Source organism: Myotis brandtii, unplaced genomic scaffold (genome assembly GCF_000412655.1).
Source record: "Myotis brandtii unplaced genomic scaffold, ASM41265v1 scaffold235, whole genome shotgun sequence".
Classification (NCBI taxonomy): domain Eukaryota; kingdom Metazoa; phylum Chordata; class Mammalia; order Chiroptera; family Vespertilionidae; genus Myotis; species Myotis brandtii.
In genome coordinates, this window is record NW_005358857.1 from 1,004,357 (window position 1) to 1,030,893 (window position 26,537).

Genomic DNA, 26,537 nt, shown 5'->3' on the forward strand with positions numbered 1-26,537 from the left:
AGAGCGCTCGCACCTCACCCGGGCGCCTCCTGGACACTGCCCAATCACCACCCACCTCGCCCAACGCCGCCCAATCCCTGGGCGCGCTCTGTGACCTCCCACCCTAGCAACCACCGAGTCTCTCTCGGAGCCTCTGGCCGCGCCCCTCTAGCTCGGCCCTAGCAACCATGCCCCGCCCCACTCTATCCATGGCCCGCAGCTATTGGCTGACTTGCTTGATGTGGGTTAGGTATTGGTCAGCCTGGACGCCGGTCAAGAAGAGTCCCCACCCTCCTGTGTAGGTAAGAGGGTCTGCGTGAGAGTTGCTCTATTTGGGAGTGGAGAGGGTCTCCTTTCTCAACTGCGTGTTACCCTGCGGGGTGGACAGTGCCCTGCATTTACCTGGTCTAGCTACCTCTACCATCCCCTATTATCGCAGCTCTGACAACGGGAGGTAGAAAACCGTACAAAACGGCCGAGGGGGCGCGTGCCGGCCTATCCTCCGCTCAGTGGAGCGAGGCATATTCTTGATGGGGTGGGTAGGAGGCAGTGGGGAAAACTACAGAGGAAGACTTTAGAGAATGCTCTATTCGCGGGGGACACAAAGGGATTAAGTAATACAGTTTTCTTGCATTTATCCATGAATTTAACGAATACGGAGCACCTATTATGTAGGTGGGCTCTAGTGAGGATTAAGCTTTTGACCTTGACTTCCATAAGTCTTAAAAGGAGAAGGGGGAAACTATTCATTAACCAATTCTAACTGTGTGAGCTCAGAAAGCGTTGAAGGGATATTATGGCAAGTGGGGATGACTCTTGAGGTGGACCTTGAAGGACCTGTGGAGATACAGAGGAGAAAGGACTCTTTACGGGAACTCAAAATGAGTGCCAGAACTATCAGCATCTGGCCAGAGGAGGTACGGATGTGAAAGTAACCGTAGAAGAACAGTTGGGCTCATCTTGGAGGGTCTTTGATGCCAAGCTCAGCTTTGAATTTATAGGTAAATCTTACTGTTGGTAAAAATTTCCCAGTGTGTTTCCTATGAGTGCAAGAGCTTATCCTAAGAACAGTGGGGAGTCACTGCAGGGCTTCAGCCGAGGAGTAACAATCATATTTGTGTTTTAGAAAGATCAATGCAGAGGGTGGATTGGGGGTTGGGCGGAGGAAGACGAGTTAGGAAGTTGTTTCGGCAATGGGGATGGGTTACGATGTCCTAAAGCAGGGAAAGGTATCAGGAATGAAGAGGGAGAGGATGGATTCCTTAGACACTTATGAGCTGAAAAGAACTGGACGTGGTGCCTGGTGAGGCAAGTGGGAGAAAGGAAGGATGACTTCTAAACTTCTAGCTTGGGCAAACAGAAAGGAGAGGAAGCAGGGGTTTTAGGAGAGGGTAAGTTCTGGGCCTGGCAAAATTTGAGGTGCCAGTGGGACATCCAGGTGGAGGTGTCCAGTTGAGCGTGCCTGACTGGAGTTTGCAAGATAAGTCTAAACTGGAAGTAGAAAGGTGGCAGTCTGTAGTGCCTTACAGATGGCTGCCACCCCAGTGGGTTGACTTAGTGGGCTGGCCCAGAGAGTATGTGTGGAATAAGGAGAGAAGAGAGCTGAGGACAGATCGCTAAGAAGCACTCAAGTCTGAGGGCAAAGGGGAAGGAATCTGCAAGGTAATTGAGATGAAGTGTCCAGAGTGGTAAGATAATCAGAAGTAGAATGTGGTATTTCAAAAGCCAGGGGAGGAAAGTGTTGAAGGCTGATGACTAATAAAATAAGGTCTGAAAAAATCCACTGGATTTAGAAACAAGGAAGTTGTTGCTGACTTTTTCAAACGTTGTTTCAGGGGAGTACTGGAAGCAGAGGTCAAATTACAGTGAGTTGAGAAGTAGCTGGAAAGATGAGAAAGCCAAGACGGCGTGTACAATACACTTTCAAGATGGTTGGCTCTTTAGGAGAAAAAAGAATGATAGCAATAGCTGGAAGGAGACACAAGTTTTTATTCAGATGGGAGAAATGCTGTTGGCATGGATCCAGATAAAGGAAAAAAATTATAGAGAAAGAGAGATAACTGAGAAAGTGGCAATCCTGGAATTAGAATAACATAAGGAATCCAAAGCACTGGTGGAGAAATTCACTTAGGTGGCATGAGCCCTGGCCTGTGTTTCTCAGTGGTTAGAGCATCAGCCCATGCACCAGAAAGTTGCAGGTTCGATTCTCTATCAGGGCACATGCCCGGGTTGCAGGCTTGATCCCCAGTAGGGGGCCTGCAGGAGGCAGCTGATCAATGATTCTCATCATTGATGTTTCTAACTCTCCCTTCCTCTCTGGAATCAATAAATATATATTTATAGATTCTCAAAACATTTTGCAGCTTAATAAAATACAGAAAAATAAATATATATATATACTTAATTATTTTTTTCTTTTTAAGTCTTATTTTTAAAAAAGGAAGTGGAGTGATGACGTTTAATTAGTTCCAAGTGATGACGAGGTCCAGGGTGTGGCCATGGGAGTGTGTGGCTGAAGTAAAGTACAGAAGACATTCAAGGTGTAGACATGACGATTGAAATCTTCCTGGATGATGGCAGGACTTGAGGGAAAAGGGAAGAGGATGCTTGTGACCTAGGCACCGAAGTCCCTGAAGGAAGTGGGTTGTTCTGGAATCTGTAGTTGACAGCATGAGGAGGGGTAAAGGTCAATACAGCTGCATGGCATGACCCTCAAAGGAGCAATAGTTTTTAAAGAAGGTGATGGAATAAGGAGCTGGGTTGGGCTTTGAGAGGAGACACTAGCCCCACTCTCAAGCCTGACGTCCTTGGGGGATAAGGGTATAAAGCAGTGATGGTGAACCTATGACACGCGTGTCAGAGGTGACACGCGAACTCACTTTTTTGGTTGATTTTTCTTTGTTAAATGGCATTTAAATATATAAAATAAATATCAAAAATATAAATTTTTGTTTTACTATGGTTGCAGAGATCAAAAAATTTCTATATGTGACACGGCACCGGAGTTAAATTAAGGTTTTCAAAATGCTGACACGCCGAGCTCAAAAGGTTCGCCATCACTGGTATAAAGTCTCCACCAGGGAGGGCTATGCAGAAGTGGCACCCTGAATAGAGGCAGATTTCTGGGCAGGCTGGAGGTAGGCAGAGAGACTGTGGAGAGGCTCAGAGTGGAGGAGACTTTCCTGATCAGGAACAAAGGCTTTCAAGGGCAGAGTAAGAAGGTTGGGGAGGGAAGGGAAGGTAGGAAATCCAGTCAAGGAAGATGAAGCAAAGAGCAATGAAGGATGAGGAGAATGTGGGTAGAGGTTGTGGTTGATGTAAAGAGCTGCATTTTGAGGGGAGAGCATGAGGACAGATCTGTGGTGTGCAGTTGGGGGCAGAAGTGAGACATGGGAGAAGAAAAGTCGGATCTGGGTAGAAAATGAGGGTAGGTCTGGGGAGAGGAGGAAGGCAGATGGTTTTGCAGGAAGGAGATGGGGCGGGAATGGTCTATGAGGAGAGGATGGAAGGAAAGGCAACTGTGGGGAAGAAATGGGTGGCAAGAGGGGTCTGTAAGGAGGGCATGAGTCAGGAGCAGAAGCTAGGGAGTTTGAGAGAAGGAAGTGACACATTGTAATGCATTTGCCCTGAGGTGGAAGTAAGGACCAGGACACACCCTCCTTAGCTCAGGCTGAAGTTTGGAAGAACGTTTCTTTATTTCTCCGTCTCCCTTCTCCCTCCTGGCCTCCTTCCCTCTCTTTCTCTCTGAGTGAGGAGCTGAGTGAGTAGTGGGAATGGGAGCCAAGGAGGATGCCTCTGTGCCATTCTGTAGGTGAAACCTGCAGTCATCGCCCACAGTGACTGCCTTGTGGTTCCAAAGGCCACCTGGGGACAGTGAGCCCGGCTGGCAGCCCATGCCCTGGAGGCTTCTTGCTTTTAGAAACATGTCTTTTGATTTGGGGAAGTGGGGAGGAGAGACATTTTTTTTAGAAACAAGACCTGATTTTATAATACCTCTTCTCGCTGGTTGCTAAGGACCCTTGGCTTAGTAGAAGGGCTGAGATTTTGAGATTCTGTAATTTTAGTTTCCCTGCATGAAAGAGTACCATTTGGCTGCTATAGAAATGATTTATAGATGGGTCCAGATTTATTAATCACCTCTGAAGATGGAAAGGAAATTAAAAACAGAGTCCACTCTGGGCTGAAGACAAAGTAGGTTTGTCGTCCTTGCAGAAGATCTTGCCAAGGTCAGAAGGCCACAAACAAACCAATTTGGACCGAGGTTCCTAATCCGGATTTTAATTTCATGTGCTTTGATTATTCAGACCATTTTCTCTCGAAGGTAAAATCATGACTATTTTAATTGGCTGCCACTTACCGAGAGAGTCCAATAAGCATGATGGCATCCGTATATTTTTCTCTGGCATTCCATGTGTGCTCCAGTTCTTATGATCAAGCTGGTGAAGCTGACTTTTACTGCATGCTGCATGCCATGACCAGTTGACTATAAATTACATTCTCTTTTCCAAAAGCCATTTTCCATTAGTGCTAATTTGTTTGCTTCTCATTTCCACTGATCATTAGAGTCTCTGGTTGTGAGCACCAAATTGGAAATAATTTCTTTGACATTTCAAAAAAATTTCTCCCCTCCTTGAATGCCATTTGGCCGCAGCTAAAGAACATTATGGTTTGCAGAGGAACAGTTCACTCCAATTACAATTTAACTGACCGTTCATGGCACTGAATCCCTGTCCTTAGTGTCCAAAGATGACACCGCTGCTGACATTGCTATTTCCTGTCATAGCTGTAAAATGCCTCATAGACTGCACTGGCCTTCTTGGCCGGAGATGCTGCCACTCTGCACATGGCAGCTTTGGGAAGTTGGTCATTTTATGGACCTACATATCATGGACATTCAGATATAACCATCTAAACAGGCGCTGGCTGATTTCTTCTCTCATTCACCCAGCGAGCATTTATTAAACATCTATTTTGTGTCAGGCGTTAGGCCAGACCCTGAGCACATAAAGATAGGGAAGACCAACTCCTGCCCTTGAGTACACTCTAGTAGGAGGGACGGTTAAGTTTTGCATCATAGCAGGGGAAGACGTGGCATTGGTGAGCCACAGAACCTAGAGCCCCTAGTTGTCTTGGAGAATTAGCCAAAGGGCAAAGAGGAGGCTGGCCATTCCTGATGGCAGAGCAGCAGTGGAGATGCAGAGGCCCCTGGGAGGGCCTGGAGAGTTGAGAAGTGGAGGTCTGCTGTAATGTGGAAGTGGCAGGATGAGGTTCGCCTGGGGCCAAGTTTTGGAGGGCCGGGTATGCCACGGGGAGTTTAGCCTTTATCCTGTAAGTCTACTGGCACCCAGGACATCTGTTTAATCAATTACTGTGTGGAGTTAGAAAACCAAAGTGCTCATTATAAGCACTTAGTGTGTTGGATGTCAGTTTAAATAACAGTTTTTGTGCACCCATTAGTGCCAGGGAGGATGCTAGCCACCCAAAATATGAAGATGGAACATGTTGATGTTGAAATTGCCTATCAGGTCTTGGGTAAACAAGGAGACTATGGGTGCAAGTCATCTATGAGCACAGGGAATTGGCCAATAAATCAGCAGTAAGGCAAGGCAGAGGGGGAAGGATAGGAAGCCTGACCTTAGAGGGGAAAAAATTATTTAGAAACGGTGTGGGGGATTTAGAGAATGGTTTGTGACGTGGGAAAGCTGGCATCCATCTCTTAATTCTCACTGGAAGCAGTGACACGGGGCGGGGGCAGGAGAGGTCAGATTTCAGTTGTGACAGAATTTAGATGCAAGCTCTTTGGGTTGAGATGTTTGAAACTTATCTTGAGGGTAATATGGGGGACAACGGAAGAGTTTCAAACAGGGAAATCTGTCAGATTTGCGTTTTAAACTCTCACATCACTGTGGAGATTAGGATGGGGTAAGCCTGAGATCAATTAGGAGGCTGCTGCAGTAATCCATGTGAGGGATGGGGGTAATGAAAATAGTGGCAATGGAGATGAAGACAAATAGACCGATCTGGGGGAGATTTAGGAGGTGTAATTGGCAGAACCTGGCAACAGTTCAGATAAGGAGGGCAAGGGAGAGGGATATACATCAAAGCTCTTGTGTGACCAGGAGAGGGGTAACCCAATCACTGATAGTGGACAATGCAGGAGGAGGAGCAGGTGTGAGGGTTTGACGGCAGAGTGTGTAAAACATACCAATGGAGACGTCCACTAGTCGTTTAGATGCAGGGATCTGGACCTCAGGAGGGAGGCCCCGGCTGAGTGAGATATGGATCTGGGCGTCATAAAGCCTACAGATGTGACTTGAAGTGATGGGAGTGAAGGACATAACCCAGGAAATTACACAGCATGAGAAGAAAACGGAGAACAGGGAAAGGACTTGCAAAGGAGTCTGAAGAGGATCCAAGAGAGAGAGGGGTCAGGAAAGGAGTTCTGAGAAGAGAGTCATCCACAATCTATCAGAGGTCAAGAAGATGGGACTGCAAACTAGCCACCGAATTTGACAAGAAGAGATTATTGGTGACATTTTGGAGCACAGGGGTGAGAATTAGTGCTTTTGATTAAATGGAGAGAATCTGGATTGTAATTGTACACAAATCTGAGTTCAGTTTTCATTTCCACCCCTTTTTTTAGCTGTGAGGCCTTCAACAGATAAGCAAACCTTTTAAATATATATATATACACATATATATTTTATTGATTTCAGAGGGGAAGGGAGAGGGAGAGAGAAACATCAATGATGAGAGAGAGTCACTCATTGGTCCGCTGCCCCCTGCACGAGCCACACTGTGGATCGAGCCTGGAATCAAACCATGATCTCTTGGTTCATAGGTCAACGCTCAACCACTGAGCCATGCCAGCCAGGCAATAAGCAAACCTTTTTAAACATGAAAATTGTGAATAATAATAGGTCCTCCTTTAAAAAAAAAAAAATAATAATAATAATAATAGGTCCTCCTTGAGATTTTAGAGGATTAAACAAACAGTGTTTATAATGTACTAGAGGCCCAGTGCACAACATTCGTGCACTCGAGGCAGGCGTCCCTCAGCCTGGCCTGTGTCCACTCCCAGTCATCAGTCAGACATCCTAATGCTGCTGCGGAGACTGGAGAGGCTCCCGCCAGCGCCACTGCGCTCACCAGCCCTGAGCCCAGCTCTGGCTGAGCAGCGCTCCCCTTGTGGGAGCGCACAGACCACCAGGGGACAGCTCCTGCATTGAGCATCTGCCCCCTGCTGGTTAGTGTGCATCATAGCGACCATTCATTCCACTGTTCAGTTGATTTGCATATTAGCCTTTTATTATATAGGATATTATGGTATGTAATTAGTTCTTAATGAACACTCAAAAAAATGTTAGTTTCTTCTCCTTGCCATCATTCTCTCCTCCCTTCACCATGATATTTACCCTTTTATCTTGGTAGTCAAGAAGAATCTTTGATACAGAATTTATCCCAGCAACCAACTCTTGAAATTGGCATATTTTTCTCTTTTCCCCACAGTTCTTCTTTTAAATTCTTTTTGAAATTATATTTAATGGATATTTTCTTCAATTCTTATCAAATCTTACTTTGAAGAACATTTGAGATCAAAATAAATAAGGGGCTGGACACTCTTGCTTGAACATGACTGCCAGCTTTTATCTCCCCCTACCTCTCAAAACCTCACTGACTAACACTCAAGAAATACAAAAATATATTAAGTCCCAAAAGTTCAGAGAAGGCAGCAAGGCGACAGCAGATGTAAGTTCAACAAATATTTGGAAGGTAGAAGGCAGGTAGGGGACTGTTACCTGGTTTGAAGCACCCTAAGAAATTACAAACTGTCCTAGCTGGTTTGGCTCAGTGGATAGAGTGTCAGCCTGTGGACTGAAGGGTCCCGGGTTTGATTCCCAGTCAAGGGCACATACTCAGTTGCAGGTTGTTTTTGTTTTGTTTTTTGTTTTTTGTTTTTTGTTAAATATATTTCTTTATTGATTTCAGAGAGGAAGGGAGAGGGAGAGAGAGATAGAAACACCAATGATGAGAGAGAATCATTGATCGGCTGCCTCCTGCACACCCCCTACTGGGGATCGAGCCCGCAACCCAGGCATGTGCCCTTGGCCGGAATCGAACCTGGGACCCTTCAGTCCGCAGGCTGACGCTCTACCCACTGAGCCAAGCCGGCTAGGGCTCAGTTGCAGGTTTGATCCCCCACCTTGATTGGGGCATGTGTGTGAGGCAACCAATGAATGTATCTCTCTCACATGGATGTTTCTGTCTCTCCCCCTCCCTTCCACTCTCTCTAAAAATCAATGGAAACATATCCAGGTGAGGATTAACAAAACAAAAAAAGAAGAAGAAGAAGAAATTACAAATTAAGTGTCTGCAAGGGGAGATTACCAACAAGAAGCAAATCAGTTCACCGAGTTTAACCTCCAAGAGGCTTAATGTTTGGAAGCACAAGTTACCATAGAAGGTCAGAAGTGAGGTATGGAGCTAAACATGGAGACTGGCTGAAGTCTGTAGGGAGAGCATTTTGCCCCCACCTCAGAGCTCCTCTCTCAACAGCCAAACTACTACTCTAAACTCCCTTGCTGCATAAGGAGAAAGGAAAATGAACTCTGGAGGCCTCCATACTCAGGCACCTCAGGCATAACTTTTTAATATGTTTTTAATTGTGTGTGTGTGTGTGTGTGTGTGTGTGTGTGTGTGTATCATTTTGTTGTTATTGTTAAACCTCACCCGAGGATATTTTTCCATTGATTTTTTAGGGAGAGTGAAAGAGAGAGAGAAAGACAGAAACATCGATGTGAGAGAAACACATTGATTGATTCGTTGCCTCCTGCAAGCGCCCTAACCAGGGCCCAGGCCAGGGAGGAGCCTGCAACCAAGGTACGTGCCCTTGATGGAATCAAATCCAGGACCCTTTGGTCTGCAGGCCGACGTTCTATCCACTGAGCAAAACTGACCAGGGCTAAATATATTTTTATTGATTTCAGAGAGGAAGGGAGAAAAAGAGAGAGAGATAGAAACATCAATGATGAGAGAAAATCATAGATTGGCTGCCTCCCACACACCCCCCACTGGGGATTGAGCCCACAACCCAGGCATGTGCCCTGACCAGGAATCAAACCGTGACCTCCTGATTCATAGGTCAAGACTCAACCACTGAGCCACACCAGTCAGGCTAATATGTTTTTTTCTTAATTGATTTTGAGAGAGAGAGAGGAAGGGAGAGGGGGAGAGAGAGAGAGAGAAACATCAATTGGCCACCTCCTGCATGCCCCCATACTGGGAATTGAGCCTGCAACCTGGGCATGTGCTCTGACTGGGAATCAAACCAGTGACCTCTTGATGCATGGGATGCTCAACCAACTGAGCCACACTGGCTGGGCCCTCAGGCATAATTTTAATATCAGGGATATAGGATGGAAAACAGTATGGAGAGAGGGCTATACATTGCACTGTGGTTCCCCCACAAGCCCTCCCCACCCAACCCCCAGGATGCCAGTAGCCAGGCATTTATCAAGGCCACTTTCCCTCCCTGGGAAAATAGAAAAGTCTCTGGAGGCCCTGAGGACCCCAGAAGGAAAAAAAAAACCTCCACTAACTGACATTTTTTAGTTCCTCAGTGAAGACTAATCTTGCCTAATAAAGAAATTTCTAAAAATTGAAGGTCACAGCACCTGATTAAAAGAGCCCACCGAGGGCCTAGCATAATAAATGAAAAGACCTGCACCAAGGCCTATCATCATACAATTTCAGAAGAGGTTTTAAAAGCATCAAAAGTGAAAAAACAGCCCTATCCGGTTTGGCTCAATGGATAGAGCGTCAGCCTGTGGACTGAAGGGTCCTGGGTTCGATTCTGGTCAAGAGCACATGCCGGGGTTGTGGATTCAATCCCCAATGGGGAGTGTACAGGAGGCAGCCGATCAATGATTCTCTCTCATCATTGATGTTTCAATCTCTTTCTCCCTCTCCCTTCCTCTCTCTAAAATATATTTTTAAGAAAAGAAATGCCATAATTTAAAAAAAAACAAAAAAACAACAGCGTGAAAAAACAATCCAGAGACATAGGCACAGGAATCAGAATGAAGTCAGACTTCTCAACAGCAATACTGGGGAGGTTAAGTCCCAGGGAAGCTTATTTCACATATATATTTCATATATATACTAGAGGCCTGGTGCACAGATTCGTGCACTGGTGGGGTCCCTCAGCCTGACCTGTGGGGATCGGCCAAAACCAGCTCTCTGACATCCCACAAGGGGTCCCAGATTGCAAGAGGGCACAGGCCAGGCCGAGGGACCCCACCGGTGCACAATCGGGGCCAGAGAGGGACCGCAGGAGGGCTCCAGGGCGTGTCCAGCCCATCTCGCCCAGTCCCAATCCACCAGACTCCAGCAGCAAGCTAATCTACCGGTCAGAGCGTCTACCCCCTGGTGGTAAGTGCTCGTCATAGCGACTGGTTGAACAGTCGGACACTTAGCATAGTAGGCTTTTATTTTATAGGATATATATATATATAGACAAATTAAGTGTCTGCAAGGGGAGATTACCAACAAGAAGCAAATCAGTTCACCGAGTTTAACCTCCAAGAGGCTTAATGTTTGGAAGCACAAGTTACCATAGAAGGTCAGAAGTGAGGTATGGAGCTAAACATGGAAACTGGCTGAAGTCTGTAGGGAGAGCATTTTGCCCCCACCTCAGAGCTCCTCTCTCAACAGCCAATCTATATATATAGATTTCAGAGAGGAAGGGAGAGGGAGAGAGAAACATCATTGATGAGAAAGAATCATTGATCAACTGCCTCCTGCACGCCCCCCACTCGGGATCCAGCCCAAAACCCCGGCCCCCCACTCGGGATCCAGCCCGAAACCCCGGCATGTGCCCTGACCGAGAATCAAACTGTGACCTCCTGGTTCATAGGTCAATGCTCAAACACTGAGCCATGCCAGCTGGGCCCAGGGAAACTTATTTCTAAAGTGGAATTATATACCCAACCAATCTAACATGAGGCCAAAAATATTTTCAGACTTCTAAGGACACACAGAAAAAAATATTTTTCATTTCTTAGGAAGCTACTAGAGAACGTGCTTCAACAAAAAGAGAGTGTAAACCAAGAAGGAAGATGAGATGAATCCAGGAAATAGGGCAATCAACAGAGAAGACTGACAAAAGGAAATCCCAGGGCACTGGTGCACCTGGCTTAGTAAGCAATGGGTCCAAATGAGCAAAAGACAATGGGCAGAGTCTCCAGGGAAAAGATGGAACCAATCACTTAGGACTGAATATTTAGAAGAAAAATTGTTACATGTTTGGAACATTTGGAAGAAAATAGCTCTAGGTACATGGAAAATTAAGCAATTGGAAAAAGAAATTAACTCCAGGTGAAACCAATTTATAAGAGACAGAAAATCTAATAGGTTACAGCTTGAATGCACAGTGTTTATTTGGCCAATAATGTAAACATTAACTATTGATTTAACTATAAATTGTGGGAAACTATAGTATTGTGAGGACAAGGGAGTAAAAATAGGGGTTAGAGTGGTGCAAGAGCTAATTCCTCAACTGCCAGAATATACATAATCTATAATATTGACAAATCCAATAATAGTAATGTACTAGTTTGCTAGGCTCCCATTACAAAGTACCACCACAGACTGGCTTAAACAGCAGAAACTTATCTCTGTTCTGGAGGCTCTGATTGAGGTGTTCGAGGGCAAGTGTTACAGGGTTGTTTTCTTCTGTGGCCTCTCTCCTTGGCTTGTAGATGGCTGACTTCTGTTGTCTTCCCACGATCTTCCCTCTGTGCGTCTGTGCCCTAATCTATATATATAAAAGCATAATATGCAAAGTGTCCCCTCGGGAGTTCAACCGACTGGGAGTTCGATCGCTCGCTGTGATGTGCGCTGACCACGAGGGGGCAGCGCGGAACAAAGGAAGGCCCCAGCCAGTGGCTGGCAGCTGCTAGGGACCCTACCCATGCACGAATTTTGTGCACTGGGCCTCTAGTATTTCATAAGGACACAAGTTATATTGGATTAGGATCTGCCCTAATGACCTCATTTTAACTTAATTACCTCTTTAAAGACCCCTATCTCCAAACACAGTCACATTCTGAGATACTGAATGCTAGGGGACGAGGGGGACACAACTCAGCCCATGCCAAGTAGTATAAACTCATTATTTGGGATTATAGAAGTAAATAGAAGAAATAGCCAACAGAGTTGAAAGTGGCTGCCTCTGGAGTGAGACTGGAGAATAGCAAGGAATAAGGCAGGTACTATTGATGTTTTACTATCAAGAGTGGGGAGTGGACCTTGAACCCGGTCTGATGTCAAATCTGATGCTCTTCACTCTACCACAAGATCTGGAGTTCCTCACGGGCCCCGGCTGTGCCATCTTCATCTCTGCATCTCCCACAGCACCTTGCACGGTGCCAATGTGATGGGCCAGCGGTTCTCAACCTGTGGGTCGCGACCCCTTTGGCTGTCGAACGACCCTTTCACAGGGGTCGCCTAAGACCATCCTGCATATCAGATATTTACATGACGATTCATAACAGTAGCAACATTACAGTTATGAAGTAGCAACGAAAATAATTTAATGGTCGGGTCACAACATGAGGAACTGTGTTTAAAGGGCCAGAAGGTTGAGAACCACTGTGATGGGCCGTCACTACATAGTCACTGATTTAGAGCTATATCACTGTGATCTTCCATGCTGCCATTTGTTTGTTTTCTGTCTTAAAAAAGAAGACGGGGAAAACTGAGATTCAAGGGAACCTTGAGTGGCCTTAAGATCCCGCTGAAAGTTTCCTGCCCCTGGTGTCCTAGAATTGCTGGGTGCATCTGCAATAGCACTTTGAGTTTTGATTCTAGAATGGGTCCATCCACAGCAGGCAGGGACACCAGGTGCTTTCCTGCCTGATTAAGCTAAAGGTGATGTTTCAACCCCTCCTCCCTGGGGTCCAGAACAGCCACTCACCCCATTTCCTTGAGGCCAGTTTGGCTGTTGAAGATGGCCATGGGCTCTGAGAGTTATTCTCGGACGTAGGGCTGTAATATTCACAGTGATTGATGCATGATCCCTTGAAGGGTTTTGGTCATTTTTGTGTTTAGGTTGACCCACAGCTGTTCATCTGGCTGTCGAGGCTGACAGGATCCGTGGTTGTCTCTGTCCTGGAGGCTACGTGACGCCCTTCCTGGGAGCCCATAGCCAGTGTCCTCTGGGGAGGAGCGGAGGTTGGTGTGTATGTCTGTCTGTCTCAGCATGCTCCAGGTTATTGCTTCCTAATAAAATCCTGATAGCTGGGCCCCATCAATATCTCAAATACATGTGAGGAAACGTTAATTTAGAATCAATTTTAGGATGTTTCAGACTGTAAAGTCCTTTTAACTAGATCTCTGGCAAAGATGTAGAAGCACTTTATGGGACTGTAAATTTCATGTTGAACCGTCTTCGTGAAATACCCATCTCCCCTACACACAAGCTGTTCTCTCCATATCAATCATGGCCACTGCAAGTAATGTTTCACAAATATTCTGTAAATCACAGAAAACCCCATGATAATGTGAAATATGACTTTCACTTGTCTGTTAGACAAAAGAATCACACATGCCTCTCTCCCATCAGCACTAGCATTTGTTATGGATAATAACACTTTCAATCACAACTATTTTTGGAAAACGGGTTTATTTTAAACCTTCCCTCCCCCCACTAAAAACACTCTCCCAAGGACACAGGCTCCTACAAACCACAGCCCATTAATCCAACTATGGAATGGGAACTTTTTCTTCCCACTAACTTTTTTTAAAGTTGTTTTTTAAAACTGGCTGGACGGCTCAGTTGGTTGGAAAGGTTGCAGGTTCGATCCCCAGTTGGGGCATTTACAGGGAGGCAATCGATAGATGTTTCTCTCTCACATCAATGTTTCTCTCTCCCTCTCCCTTTCTCTCTCTCTAAAATCAATAAACACAGCCCAGCCGGAGTGGCTGGGTTGGAACATCGTCCCGTGCACCAAAAGGTGGCGGGTTTAATCCCTGGTTGGGGCACCTTTGGAAGACAATCAATCGATGTTTCTCTCCCTTCCTCTCTCTAAGCATATCCTCAGGTGAGGATTTAAAAAATAAAATAAATAAAAACATATCCTCAGGTGAGGGTTTTTTTAAAGTTGTTTTTAAGAGAAATAGTATAGAAGCCCAAGGTACAAGGTTACGGAGTATTTAAGAGGGGGACAGGCCTCTAAAGTCCCTAAATCTCTGACCCTGTGTGAAGTGACGGGTAAGACAGGCCCAGGTTTTTATCAGGCACCTTCATCTCAACTGGAGCCTGTGGTCCTTTTAGTTGCTGGCATCCGCAAAGATGCCAAAGAGCTAAAATTTTAGCCCTTCGATTCGAGGCCGGCATTTACCTCGATATTTGTAATTCGTTACAACACAGCTTCGCTGTTCGAGCAGCAGGTGACCAGTCGTAGAGGTGTATGCTGAATCTCACTGCATCCATGCGGGTGACAGGCTCGCCTGTTTCCAGTTGGTCGCCTGAAGAGCGAAGCCCCTGAGTAACCTGCAGGACTCGCCTGGTTCTGAACACTTTGGTAACCTGTCTGTTTTCCTTCCTCTGTAGCCAACCTCACGCCTGATTGACCATGACGTCTATAAAGGAGCAGGCAGCAATCAGCCGGCTCTTGAGCTTTTTACAGGATTGGGACAATGCTGGGAAAGCCGCAAGGAGTCACATCCTTGACAATTTCATTGAAAGCAACCAAGGCAAGACTGCCTCTGAGCTGGAGCAGGAGTTTTCCCAGGGAGCCAGCTTGTTCCTGGTACGCTTGACCACCTGGCTTAGACTCACGTATCCTTTGCTGAACAGGAGAGAGAGAAAAAAACAAACAAACAAAATAGGCCATCTTCAAAAGAAAAAAGGAGGCGCGATTATTGAGGGAGCTCTTTTCTCCATTCTAAGATTTTAGAACCGGACATCTGGTGGTCAAATATCATCCAAGAATCAAGAACTCTCTCAATTTCTTGTCTTTCCAACCTATAAATATATCCTCATCTCACTCCTAACCTCTTTCATGCCCGTCAGAGTTAGTCGGTATTCCTTCCATCTAGCACTAATCCTCTATTAGTATTGCACTTGAATCCCCTCCTATCTCCTTAGGGACTTTATTCTTTCTCTGCTATGGTTTCCACCTTTGCCTCATCACCAAATTTATTCTGATTTTTATTGATTTCAGAGAGGAAGGGAGAGGGAGAGATAGAAACATCAATGATGAGAGAGAATCATTGATCAGCTGCCTCCTGCATGCCCCCTACTGGGCATTGAGCCCACAACTCGCGCATGTGCCCATGACCAGAATTGAATCCAGGACCCTTCAGTCTGCAGGCCGATGCTCTATCCACTGAGCCAAACCAGCTAGGGCTCAAACCCCTTTTTTAACCTTGAACTTCCAGAATATATGAGTGAAACTAAGGATTTGTACATTACAATGACAAAACTATTAGTTGCCATTTATTGAGTCTTTTTCTAGGCACTAAGTTATGTACTGTACAAATATTATCGCATTTGAACCTAACACCAAGCCTATTAAGTGATTGGTATTATCCCATTTTATAGATAAGAAAGATGAACCTTTAAAAGGTTGAGTAATTTACTGGTAAGTGGCAGAGATAAGGTTTGACAGGTCTGTCTGGCCCAAAGCCCACATGCCATCCACCCCGTGGACAGGGCAGAGCCTCAGTTCCACCTCTAACACTAAACAAGGAGATAATCTAGCCCCACTCCCTCCACCTGCCTACAGGCAGGGAGACCTGACTGTAAGAACTCAGACTCTGAGTGAGACTGCCTGGGTCAGTGATGGCGAACCTATGACACGTGTGTCAGAGGTGACACGCGAACTCATTTTTTTGGTTGACTTTTCTTTGTTAAATGGCATTTAAATATATAAAATAAATGTCAAAAATATAAGTCTTTGTTTTACTATGGTTGCAAATATCAAAAAATTTCTATATGTGACACGGCACCAGAGTTAAGTTAGGGTTTTTCAAAATGCTGACACGCCGAGCTCAAAAGGTTCGCCATCACTGGCCTAGGTTCATATCCTGGTTCCATCAGTTAGCATTGGGACCTCGGGCCGGTCATTAGCCTGTCTGAGATTGTTTGCTCATGAAGTGAATGGAAATACCACCTGGCCAGCGTGGCTCAGTGGTTGAGCATCGACCTATGAACCAGGAGGTTACGGTTCAATTCCCGGTCAGGGCACATGCCTGGGTTGCGGGCTCCATCCCCAGTGTGGGGCATGCAGGAGGCAGCTGATCAATGATTCTCGTCATTGATGTTTCTATGTCTCCCTCTCCCTCTCTGAAATCAATAAAAATATATTTTTTAAAAAGAAAGAAAGAAAGAAATACTAATAGCACCCACTGCAGGGTGCGGTGAGCATTCATTGAGACAATGCAAGCAACGTCATCAGCACAGTGCCTGGCACACAACGAATGCTTGGCATTTGTTAGCTACCGCTGGTATTGTGGCAGACTTCTGGAACTAATTGCTGAAATAATGGACCAAGAATGCCTGTGAGTGGCTGTGAACATAGGACTTGCCTGGGACAGAGGAAACAGGAGGTGGTGAAAGTTGGTCAGCCTAGCTGGTAACTGAAGAAAAGAGGGAAAATGCACTGAGGCAGGAATGGGGGCTGGGGTTCGGGGGAGCAGGGGCAGACAAGGTAGGAACGGAGGGACTACCATGTCAGCTGATAGGCAGGCCCCCAGCTATAGCGGCAACAGGCAAGAGCAAACACTGTTTCTGTAGTAAAGAGCCTTTCCTAATGAGCCAATCTGTCTCTACGTCTATTGGCATCCTGGGAACCAGGGTGCGGCAGAGATAATTTGCCTCACGCACCCTCCCCCCCCAACAAAGCACCATTACCTCCAACCCGTGACATTAGCCTTTATCAGTCTTGGAAGCTCTCAGTTATCCTCCATGAGCTGCAATAATTTCAGCTAATTTCTTAAGTGTTCTAAGAGCCTGTGATGTGTGATGAGCCTAGTAATTGTTGACTGGTTCCTTTTCTGTTGTGGTTTGATTTCATACCTTGTATCCAAGCTGATGCGTGCTCTGGGTGCTTTATTACAATGAAGCTTTTCGCAAAGGCTCACATTAAAAATAACATTAAATACCGAGGTTGTTTTAAATCAGAGTTTAATTTTTCCGCTATCTCCTGTTGTTCTTATTAGGACGACATGCAATTCTTCATAAAGATAGTGACCTCCAGGGTAAAGCTTCGAGCAAGTACAAAATTGGGAATTAATGATGAAGCTGATTGTTTTTAGAGAAGTCTAAAAATGAGGCACAAAGTAATGAACCATGCTGAGACCCAAGGGTGCAATGGTGGTGGCAGAGAGGCTTTCTCCAGGCAGCCTTTGTTCCTCAGAGCCTCCGTGCTCTCTAGAGAGCCTGTCAGAGCCACGGTGGCTGAACTGTCCCAGGAGAGCTTCCTGGAGAACCATGAACATGCCTGCCAGCACCCCCGCTCCCTACCCCACATGTGTCGCCCCTTCTTCAACCTAGTGGCCCTTCTCAGGTAAAAGGTCATCCTAGGTCATTGATGGTGCCAGTGATCAGACACAAGGTCCGGTTTCTGTGTGGGAAACCTCCCTGAAATTCACTCTTTAACTTGTCATTCAGCTATATGACCGGCTCAAGCTTAGAGAAGGTTTTAAGGTCCATTGGCATCTTCTTAACATCTGTAAACAGGTAAGTTCTGTTCTGGAGAGATTCTGGGTTCTCAGTTGCATATCGGGCTCATGGTGTCCTTGGCATCCACACCACATGGGACCAGGGCTTCTAGTTATCTGTGGGTACCTAGTAGCCCCCAGGATGGACCCAGGGGTAATGCCAGCTGTGCTCCTGTTCTAGTTGCTCCTCCATCCCATGTTCTCCATTGACCCTTTACTAGTCAGCATCCTCTTGGTCATGAAATACAGAAAATCAACTCATACTGGACCAGGGAGAATGGGAATTTATTAGCTCACTTACCTGAAAAGCCCAGAGGCCTAACTAGATCCAGGGCTTCAAAACATGTTGTTGGTACTTGGTCTTTCCCTCTCTTTTTCTCCGTTTCTCAGCCCTGTTCGCCTATGAATTCATAGGCCTCGTTGTGCTGTGATCCTCAGAATCTCCAGACATGCATCTTTGTAGCTCAACCACACACCAAAAAGAAAGTGTATCTTTCCCACGGGTTCCCAAGAAAGTCTCAAGTTTTGAACCTCAGTGGACCACCTCAGGGCACACATCTGGCCCCAAACCAATGGCTACAGTCAGAAGGATGACATACCCTGGCACCTGCTTACCCTACCAAAACCACATGGCTTATGAGGGGTAGAGGGATGATTCCCCAAGGGGCAGTTGAGCTGCTATTACAAGAAAAAGAACAGATGCTAGAAAACCAAACACAAGAAATATTCATTGTATTGAACTTGCTAAATGCAAAAGGAAGAATTTCCCAACTATTGTGTCACTTTACCCATGAGCATTTCCTGGATAGGAGGGCAAAGTATGTGAAGAAAGGACCTTAGAAAGGTTAGGGCCAAGGAACTTGACAAGTGTCTTATTTCTACTCTTCTGTCCCTCTGGACAGTAACCGGTACCTTATAGAATTTCTTGAGGTTGGAGGCGCCCTAACACTCCTGGAAACACTGGGGATGGAGAAGATCAAAGAGGAGGACAAGAAGGAATCCATCAAGCTACTTCAGGTTATTGCAAACTCTGGCAGGAAGTACAAGGAGCTCATTTGTGAAAGCTATGGTGGGTACTGCGTATGGCAAGGGCGAACTCCCACGTCTGCCTCGGGCCTGGGTGAAGCGGGGGCAGGCCCAGCACCCCCGCAGGAAAGCGTGCCGCGGAACCGGCTGCACCGCAAGCACTCTGTCCAGGGGACTCCGTTAGCTCCCATGCAGATCACCACCCCCAGACCCAGATTTATGATTTTCCTGATTCATCATCTGCTCAAATCTTTCTACTGTGGTTTTGGAAACACTTTTTCCATTTTAAATATATCCTTTTACATGCATCTATTCAACAAAGATTTATTGAGCCATTGCCTAAAATCCTTTGTGAAACCGAGTTATGAATAACTCTAGAAATAAAATTGAAATAAAATCATTGAATATGAGTGCTAGGTATATGCTAAGGTGCTGGGAACACGAAGATGAATAAAATACAGTCCCTGCCAAAGAGCTTACAGCGTGGGGAGAAAGGTGTCTAATCCGGGATTTTCAGTATGGTCCATCAAGTGCTCTGACTAAGGCGAGTGAAGGAGATGCCATCCCCTAAGCATCCCTTTGTCAAAGCACTTCCTTCATTGCACTTTGTTGTTGTTGTTGTTAAACCTCACCTGAGGATATTTTTCCATTGATTTTTTTTTTTTTTTTTAGGGAGAGTGTAAGAGAGAGGGAAAGACAGAGAAAAACATTAATGTGCACGTCGATTGGTTGCCTCCTGCACGCGGCCTGACCAGGGCCTGGGCCGGGGAGGAGTCTGCAACCAAGGAATCGAACCCGGGACCCTTTGGTCCACAAGCCTAGGCTCTATCCACTGAGCCAAACCAGCTAGGGCCCTCGTTGCACTTTAATCATAGTTCTCTGTGTGTCCCCCATGACCTCTCTGAGCCTCAGGATATTTATCCATAAAATGGGACTAACACCTCCCTCTCAATATTGTTTCTAGGATTAAATGACATAGTATTTGTGAAAATATTTTGACAATTGCTGAGCACTAAGCATATGTTAGTTATCACATAGCCATCAAAATGCATGTTTTTTTTGTGCATTTTGCAGAGCCATTTTAAATTTAGAACACTGATAAGCTGAGATGCCTATACTGAAACCAGCCACATAATTTGTGCATTTTGCAGAGCCATTTTAAATTTTAGAACACTTTGATAAGCTGAGATGCCTATACTGAAACCAGCCACATAGCCAGAGGTGAACAAGACAATGATGCAACATGAGGCTAAGCCTCAACTTTGCTCTGATTGAACGGGCTTGGTTAAATACAACTTAATCCTATTACCTCAGGTTGTGTAATCTTTTTTAAAATAGAATTTATTGGGGTACAGGTTTCAAGTGTACAAGTCTATAAAACACCATCTGCACACTGCATCGTGTGCCCCTCGCCCCAAGCAAAGTCTCTTTCCCTCCCCATTTTCCCACCATTGCCCACCTCCAGCTACCCTCCACCCCCCTTTCCCTCTGGCTGTCACCACTCTGTTGTCTATGTCTATGTGTTATACATATGTTTTTTTGCTTAATCCCTTCACCTTCTTTCATCCAATGTTATGTAATCTTGAGTGAGGATTGTTTTCACAAATCCCTTCCAATTTAGCATTTCCTCTCCTTTTTGCTCAGGTGTACGATCCATAGCAGAATTTTTGGCAAAGTCTAAGTCAGAAGAGACCCAGGAGGAAGTGCAGGTTCTGCTGGATTCTTTGCTCCATGGTAATCCCAAGTACCAGAATCAAGTGTACAAAGGTCTGATAACGTTACTGCCCTCCGTGTCCCCGAAAGCTCAGCAGCTGGCCCTGCAGACGCTCCGGAGTGCCCAGGTGAGCCCAGGCTGCATGCTCCTGCAGTTCTGACTCACACGCAGTGACCTTACAATTACCTTCCACAGTCGCACTCCACGCAGGCATGAGAATCGGAGCTCAGCCTCCCACCGCACGTGTGCTGTTCAATCAGCGTTACTGCTAGAAGGCCAAGGCCGGGCAGAGAGTTCACGTCTCCCGTCAGAGTGATTTGTCCTGTTTACTTAAGGATCAGAAAGATGTTGGCAGACTTAAAAGTGTTTGAGACAAGCCACAAGGATGATGAAAGGACTGTAGAAAAGATTAAAGGAGTCAGTTTGATAGGGAAGGAATCTCGATGCATTTGTAGATAGTGTGTAAGTGAAGAGGCCAGATCTCGGGTGCTTGGGGAAACTCCTTTATTTCTTGGCCTCTGCCTTCCTCTCAGACAGTGCCCTGGAATTGGGGCATGGTCAGATTTGGGGCATGGTGACCACAGGAAGACACCGTGTCTCGTAGGAGGGAATTAGAGACTCAAAGAATAGTTTTGAGATGAGCCGTCAAAAGCTCTCAAAACAGCTCTAGGATGGGCAGGAGGCAGGGGAACAATTAAGGGGTCAAAGAGATGGTAAGGCCTGAACTGTGGCAGTGGGGATACAGGTGACCAGGTTGGACAGACATTTTGGAGGCAGAATGCATGGGACTTGGGGCAGTAAAAGGAAAGGAGTCAAAGATGACACCCAGCTTTGGACTTAGACAGCAAGGGGAGTTGTGTGCCACCTGGAGAGTGGGGAAACCTATTTCATTTGAAAAGAGTTAGGTTTTGACTCGATAAATGTGATGAGCTTTGGTGGCTCCATCTGAGGAGCAGGCCAAGCTGGTTACAGAAGACATAGATAGGTCACTTGTTTAAAAGATACTTAATCCTGAGCCTCCCTCCCATACAATCTGACAGCTCTCAGGCGGCCTTTAAAAATATATTTTATTAATTTTTTACAGAGAGGAAGGGAGAGGAATAGAGAGTTAGAAACATTGGATGAGAGAGAAACATCGATCAGCTGCCTCCTGCACACCCCCCACTGGGGATGTGCCCGCAACTAAGGTACACGCCCTTGACTGGACTCGACCCCAGGACCCTTCAGTCCACAGGCCGACACTCTATCCACTGAACCAAACCAGTTAGGGCTCTCAGGCGGCCTTTAATAAAACTTTTTCTTAGTAAACTCCCCAAGTAATTCTGATTCCTAGCTCAATTGAGGAATCACTGTTCAGAATCTAGAAGAGATGCCCATTGGACAGTAGAAAATAAAAGGCTGAAGCTGCAGAGGGGTACTCAAGGTGAAGATAGCAGTTTGAATTGCATGAGCAGAGAAGTGATAACAAACCATGAAAGTAAATAAGATCACCAGGTAAAATGTAAAAAGTAAGAAGAGAGCCCTGGCTGGTGTGGCTCGGTTGGTTGGAACATCATCCAGTACACGGAAAGGTTGTGGATTCCATTCCCAGTCAGGGCACAGGGGCATGCACGGGAAGGCAACCGATTGATGTTTCTCTCTCACATTAATGTTTCTCTTCCTCTCTCTCTCTCTTCTCTCTCTCTCTCTCTTCCATTATTAAGTGCCTCCTACATGCCAGGCACTGTGTTAGGAGCCCACATAGACTATCTCTTTTTGTCTTCATAATAGCTGATGGAGGCAGGTAGTATTATCCCCATTTTAAAATATGTTTTTATTGATTTTAGAGAGAGAGGAAGGGAAAGAGATAGAGAGATAGAAACACTAATGAGGGAGAAACATTGGTCAGCTGCCTCCTACACGCCCCCTACTGGAGATCAAGTCTGCAACCTGGGCATGTGTCCTGACCAGGAATCAAACCAGTGAGCTCTTGGTTCCTGGGTCAGTGCTCAACCACTGAGCCACACTGGCCGGGCTGTTATGCCCATTTTAAAGATGATGGAACTGAGCCTAGGAGGGTGCTTCTTACTTTTTCAAGGCCACACACTAAGTGATAGGTATTTTTTTAAGAATATTTCTTTTTTTAAATATATTTTTATTGATTTCAGAGAGGAAGGGAGAGGGAGAGAGAGATGGAAACATTAATGATGAGAGAGAATCATTGATCAGCTTCCTCCTGCATGCCCCCCACCTGGGGATCGAGCCCGCAACCCGGGCAAGTGCCCTTGATCAGAATCAAACCCGGGACCCTTCAGTTTACAGGCTGACATTCTATCCACTGAGCCAAACCATAAGTGGGCATTTAAATCCAACTCTCTTGAACTGCAGAGTCCTTATTCTTTTGACATCTTCTTTGCCTCTTTGAAAAGAACAACCCTGGCTGGGTAGCTCAGTTGTTTAGAGCATCCTCATGATATGCCAAGGCTGTTAGTTCCATCCCCAGTTAGGCCACATACAAGGATCAACCAATGAATACATAAATAAGTGGAACAACAAATCAATGTTTCTCTCTATCTCTCAAATTAAAAAAAAGAAAAAAGAAAGAAAGAATGATGAAAGCCATGAAAGGAAAACAGAAAAAACAAGACTGTAATAATCAAGGAGAAAGAGCTTCATTCACTAAGGAAGATATGATCCGATGGGTTGAATACAACAGAGAGATTAAGTACGGGGAGAACCAAAAAAGGGTCCCAGCAGGAAAAGTGTTGGTGAGTTAGGGCACTGTCCTATGGCAGGAAAAATTAAATTGCAGTAGCCTGTCAGAGGATGAAGAGGAGGCTTTCCTTGGGAAGCTCGGGAGTAAAGGGAAAAGAGCAATAGCAAGAGAAGACAGAGGGAAGGACAGGAGTCTCAATCTGGGTGAGCTTGAAGATGTTCAGTGCTAAAGGGCAGGAACCAGTAAAGGTTGAAGACGTAGAAAAGAGGGGTTCCCTAACTGGGTGAGGTTCCTCAGGGAAAGAAGATTTAGGATCTTCGCACTCTCCCTGGCGTGTGCCCGCCTTCCCCCCAGCCCAGGTAGCCAGCTTGCTCCTGCATCCCTAGCAGGTGGCCAGCCAGCCTCGACTGAACGCCTCCTGAGCTGGAGGGTTCAGTGGCAACCTCGGCAGATTCTCAGTCAATTCTTGGCTGCCCAGCTCTGCCCTCCTCTCAAGGGCCAAGGCCCAGTGACTGCCCACTGCCCTCACTCTCCCCATTCAGCCAGGCTGCCTAGCTATTTGGAAGGCTGCTTTTCATTCCTCCCAGATGGACAAGATGTAAAGAGTAACCGCCTTGCCCTTTTTGTCTTACCAGTCGATCATCGGAGCCACACACCCCAGCATCGTGGACTGCGTGCTGAACGTGCTGCGCACGATGCACCTGGAAGTCCAGTATGAAGGTAGGGGAGGCGGCCGGGTCAGCCCCATGTCACAGAAGGTGGCAGTGAGAGCGAGGCACCTTCTCTCTTAAAAGTTCTCTCCTATTCACAAGAGCCTAGTCAAGTGTTCTGGAGAGCCTTGGCCGATGGAAGATGTTGATTCAGGATTGATGGGCAAGTCATTCAGAAAATGACAGTCACCTTCTGTACTTCGAATCAGCCACATGGTGCTTTCACAGTTGTTTAGAATTTGCCAGGGTCCAGAGCTGGCTCTGGTTCCCAGTCTTAGGTGGTGCTTCCCCTCTAAACAGAAATCACCCTGCGCACTGTCCTTCTTCTGGGAAACAACGCTAGATAATGGTAGTCTTAGTAAGTCTTCACTTCTTGAGTACCCCTGTGTGCCTGCCACCTTCCATGCGTCATTTCATTGAACTCTCAAAATAACCACAAGAATGCAGGGCCAAGCACGTATTAGGTGTCTGAATATTCAGATGGATGAATGGTGGGGGCAGGTATGTTTACGTTTTTCAGGCTGAAGCACTGAAGCACAGAGAGATTATGTTTTCCGAGGTTAGCCAGCTAACCAGATTCAAACCAGATCTGTCTGACTCCAAAGCATGTGGTTTTAACGGTAGCACATGGCAGGTGTCTGCAGGATGTTACTCCCTTCCCTGTTCCCATAGTGATTCAGAGGAGGGAGATTCTGTTTTCAACAGGAGGGTTCAAGAGAAAGTGGTGTTTGAGGTGAGTCTTCGAGCACGGGAAGGATTTAGGAAAGTAGACAGAAGCAGAGGAGGGCATTCCGGAAAAGGGAATGGTACACATGAAGGCCTAGACATGGGGAAAAGCAGGCGTATGTGGGGGGTGACAGGTAGACCATTTGGTGGAGGTGTGGTAGAGGTCTTGGTCTAGGAAGACCTAGGAAGGTAGGCTGGGACCAGATTACAGAGCACCCTGAGTCCCAGGTGGAGCAGTGGGCACTCTCTCCAGTAGGCAGCATGGAGCCATTGAAAAGTGGACCATGAACAGGTGGACGGCAAGGGAAAGCACTGTGTCAGGAAGAAGGCCTGGGTGTGGTCGGCCAGGTGGCCAGAGCCACAGGGAGACTTGAGGCTGGAGGCCAGTTGGGAAGCCTTTTGGATTGTCCGTACAACAAAATGGGAACGTTCTGATCTAGCTGAATACCGGGCCCCAGAAAGAGAGAGAATGGACAAGACAGAGCTGCCTGGGTGTGGAGAATGAGGTGGCATAAGCAAGGGGAAATGGGCAGGGCTGAGGAGGCCAGGACAGCGAGGAAAGTTCTGGGCATCGTGCATATCGGGACTCCTGTGTCCAGAATGACAGGCTGAGCCCCAGGTCCTAGACGTCTGGGAGGGGCAGAGGAGCAGGCAGGTTCTCAGGTTCAGGCGTGCAAGTGAGAGTCAAAGATCAACAAAGGTCTGAAGGCTTACGTTCAGTATCAATCATTTTTTGGAGGCGATGTGGAAAGAATGTCAGGTGTGTTTTTCCTTCAGCAGCACTGTCAGTTTTGTACTTGTTTGACCCCTGCAGGTATGTGTGGGTACGTGGGCCTTGTGTGTTGAGAAATAATGCTGTGTTGAAATTGATTTCCAGCTGGAGCATTCTCCTAGCTGGGGAGCAGTTGCCAGTTGAGGGGGTGGAGTGGTAGAGGCACCTAAGTGAAGGTCAGAAGGTTGTCGCTGGCATTGGACAAGGGAGTGACCGGGCAGCTTAATGTTGGGAAGCTTAATCAAACAACCCCGAGGAGACCCAAGTGGGTGACAGCGAGACCTCCCTCCCCCAACCCACTTCCCCATGGCAGTGTGACCACTCCCACTCAGCCACCACTTCGCAGCTTAAGCGTTTCCGCTCTAAGGTCTTCCCCAGCCTGCCTTTCGCCCCTGCCCAAATGCAGCCCTCCTTCCTTAGTACCACCCTTAGCCCTCCTCCCTCGAACCCCCCTCCATCGGTGCAGTTATCTCCAGAATGGTAACTGCCCTTTACATAGCCTGCACAATTCCAGTGCACCTGTCATCCTTTTTGTCCTCATGTCCTCCCCGTCGTCCCCAGCATACGTTAGGTCTTCTGTCCACTTTCGTTGAAGGAATGAGGGCAGGAGGTGGGAGTGCTGCGCATGCACACCTTTAGTGACCACTTGCCTATGTGCCTTTCGCTCCCAGACCTGTGAGCAACCTCAGGCAGGGGCTTGGCCCGACTCATCTCTTTTTCCAGCCCGGGGCCTGGGACATAATGGGTACTCAGTAGAAGTTTGTTGAATAAATTTATGAAAAGTGGCTTAGCTTCATGTATGCTGATGAAGCCCTCCTGAGTTGGAACTGGCTCGGCTTCTTCCCATATCGGGCCCAGGTTAGAGTCCCTCTGCATTTATCTCATGACAAGGACCACTGTGGCAGGCAGAGCGTGAAGCTTTATCTCTGCCTTTTTTATTTGGTGTGTGCGCATGTGGGCACAGTGAAACTCTGTACCTCAAAATAATTTCAGAAATGCCCAACTCATAGCACGTGCCCAAGAAATGTCTGCTGAATAAATGAATTGTTCTTTTTCACCAGGCCTGTCAAAATAGTCTTCCTGTAACTCGGAATATAGAGAATGCAGATGGAATGACTGTCCACTAGAGGGAGCAATTTCACACGGTCGAAGCCGTGGAGGTTGAGGAGAGAATACTGTATCCTGCCT

The 26,537-nt window shown here is 46.5% G+C and overlaps 1 protein-coding gene across 1 annotated transcript in view; it reads left to right on the forward strand.

Annotated features, from left to right (window-relative positions):
• Positions 1-211: 211 nt before the first annotated feature.
• LOC102253684 (chromosome unknown open reading frame, human C1orf228) overlaps positions 212-26,537 on the forward strand; it is a 37,552-nt gene continuing 11,226 nt past the window's right edge. Inside the window, exons 1-7 of the mRNA XM_014540020.1 lie at positions 212-281; positions 13,090-13,212; positions 14,594-14,821; positions 17,657-17,725; positions 18,609-18,775; positions 20,377-20,573; positions 23,777-23,861. Of these exons, the coding sequence (XP_014395506.1) occupies positions 14,616-14,821; positions 17,657-17,725; positions 18,609-18,775; positions 20,377-20,573; positions 23,777-23,861 (724 nt within the window). The 5' untranslated portion in view covers positions 212-281; positions 13,090-13,212; positions 14,594-14,615. The remainder of the gene's footprint in view (positions 282-13,089; positions 13,213-14,593; positions 14,822-17,656; positions 17,726-18,608; positions 18,776-20,376; positions 20,574-23,776; positions 23,862-26,537) is intronic.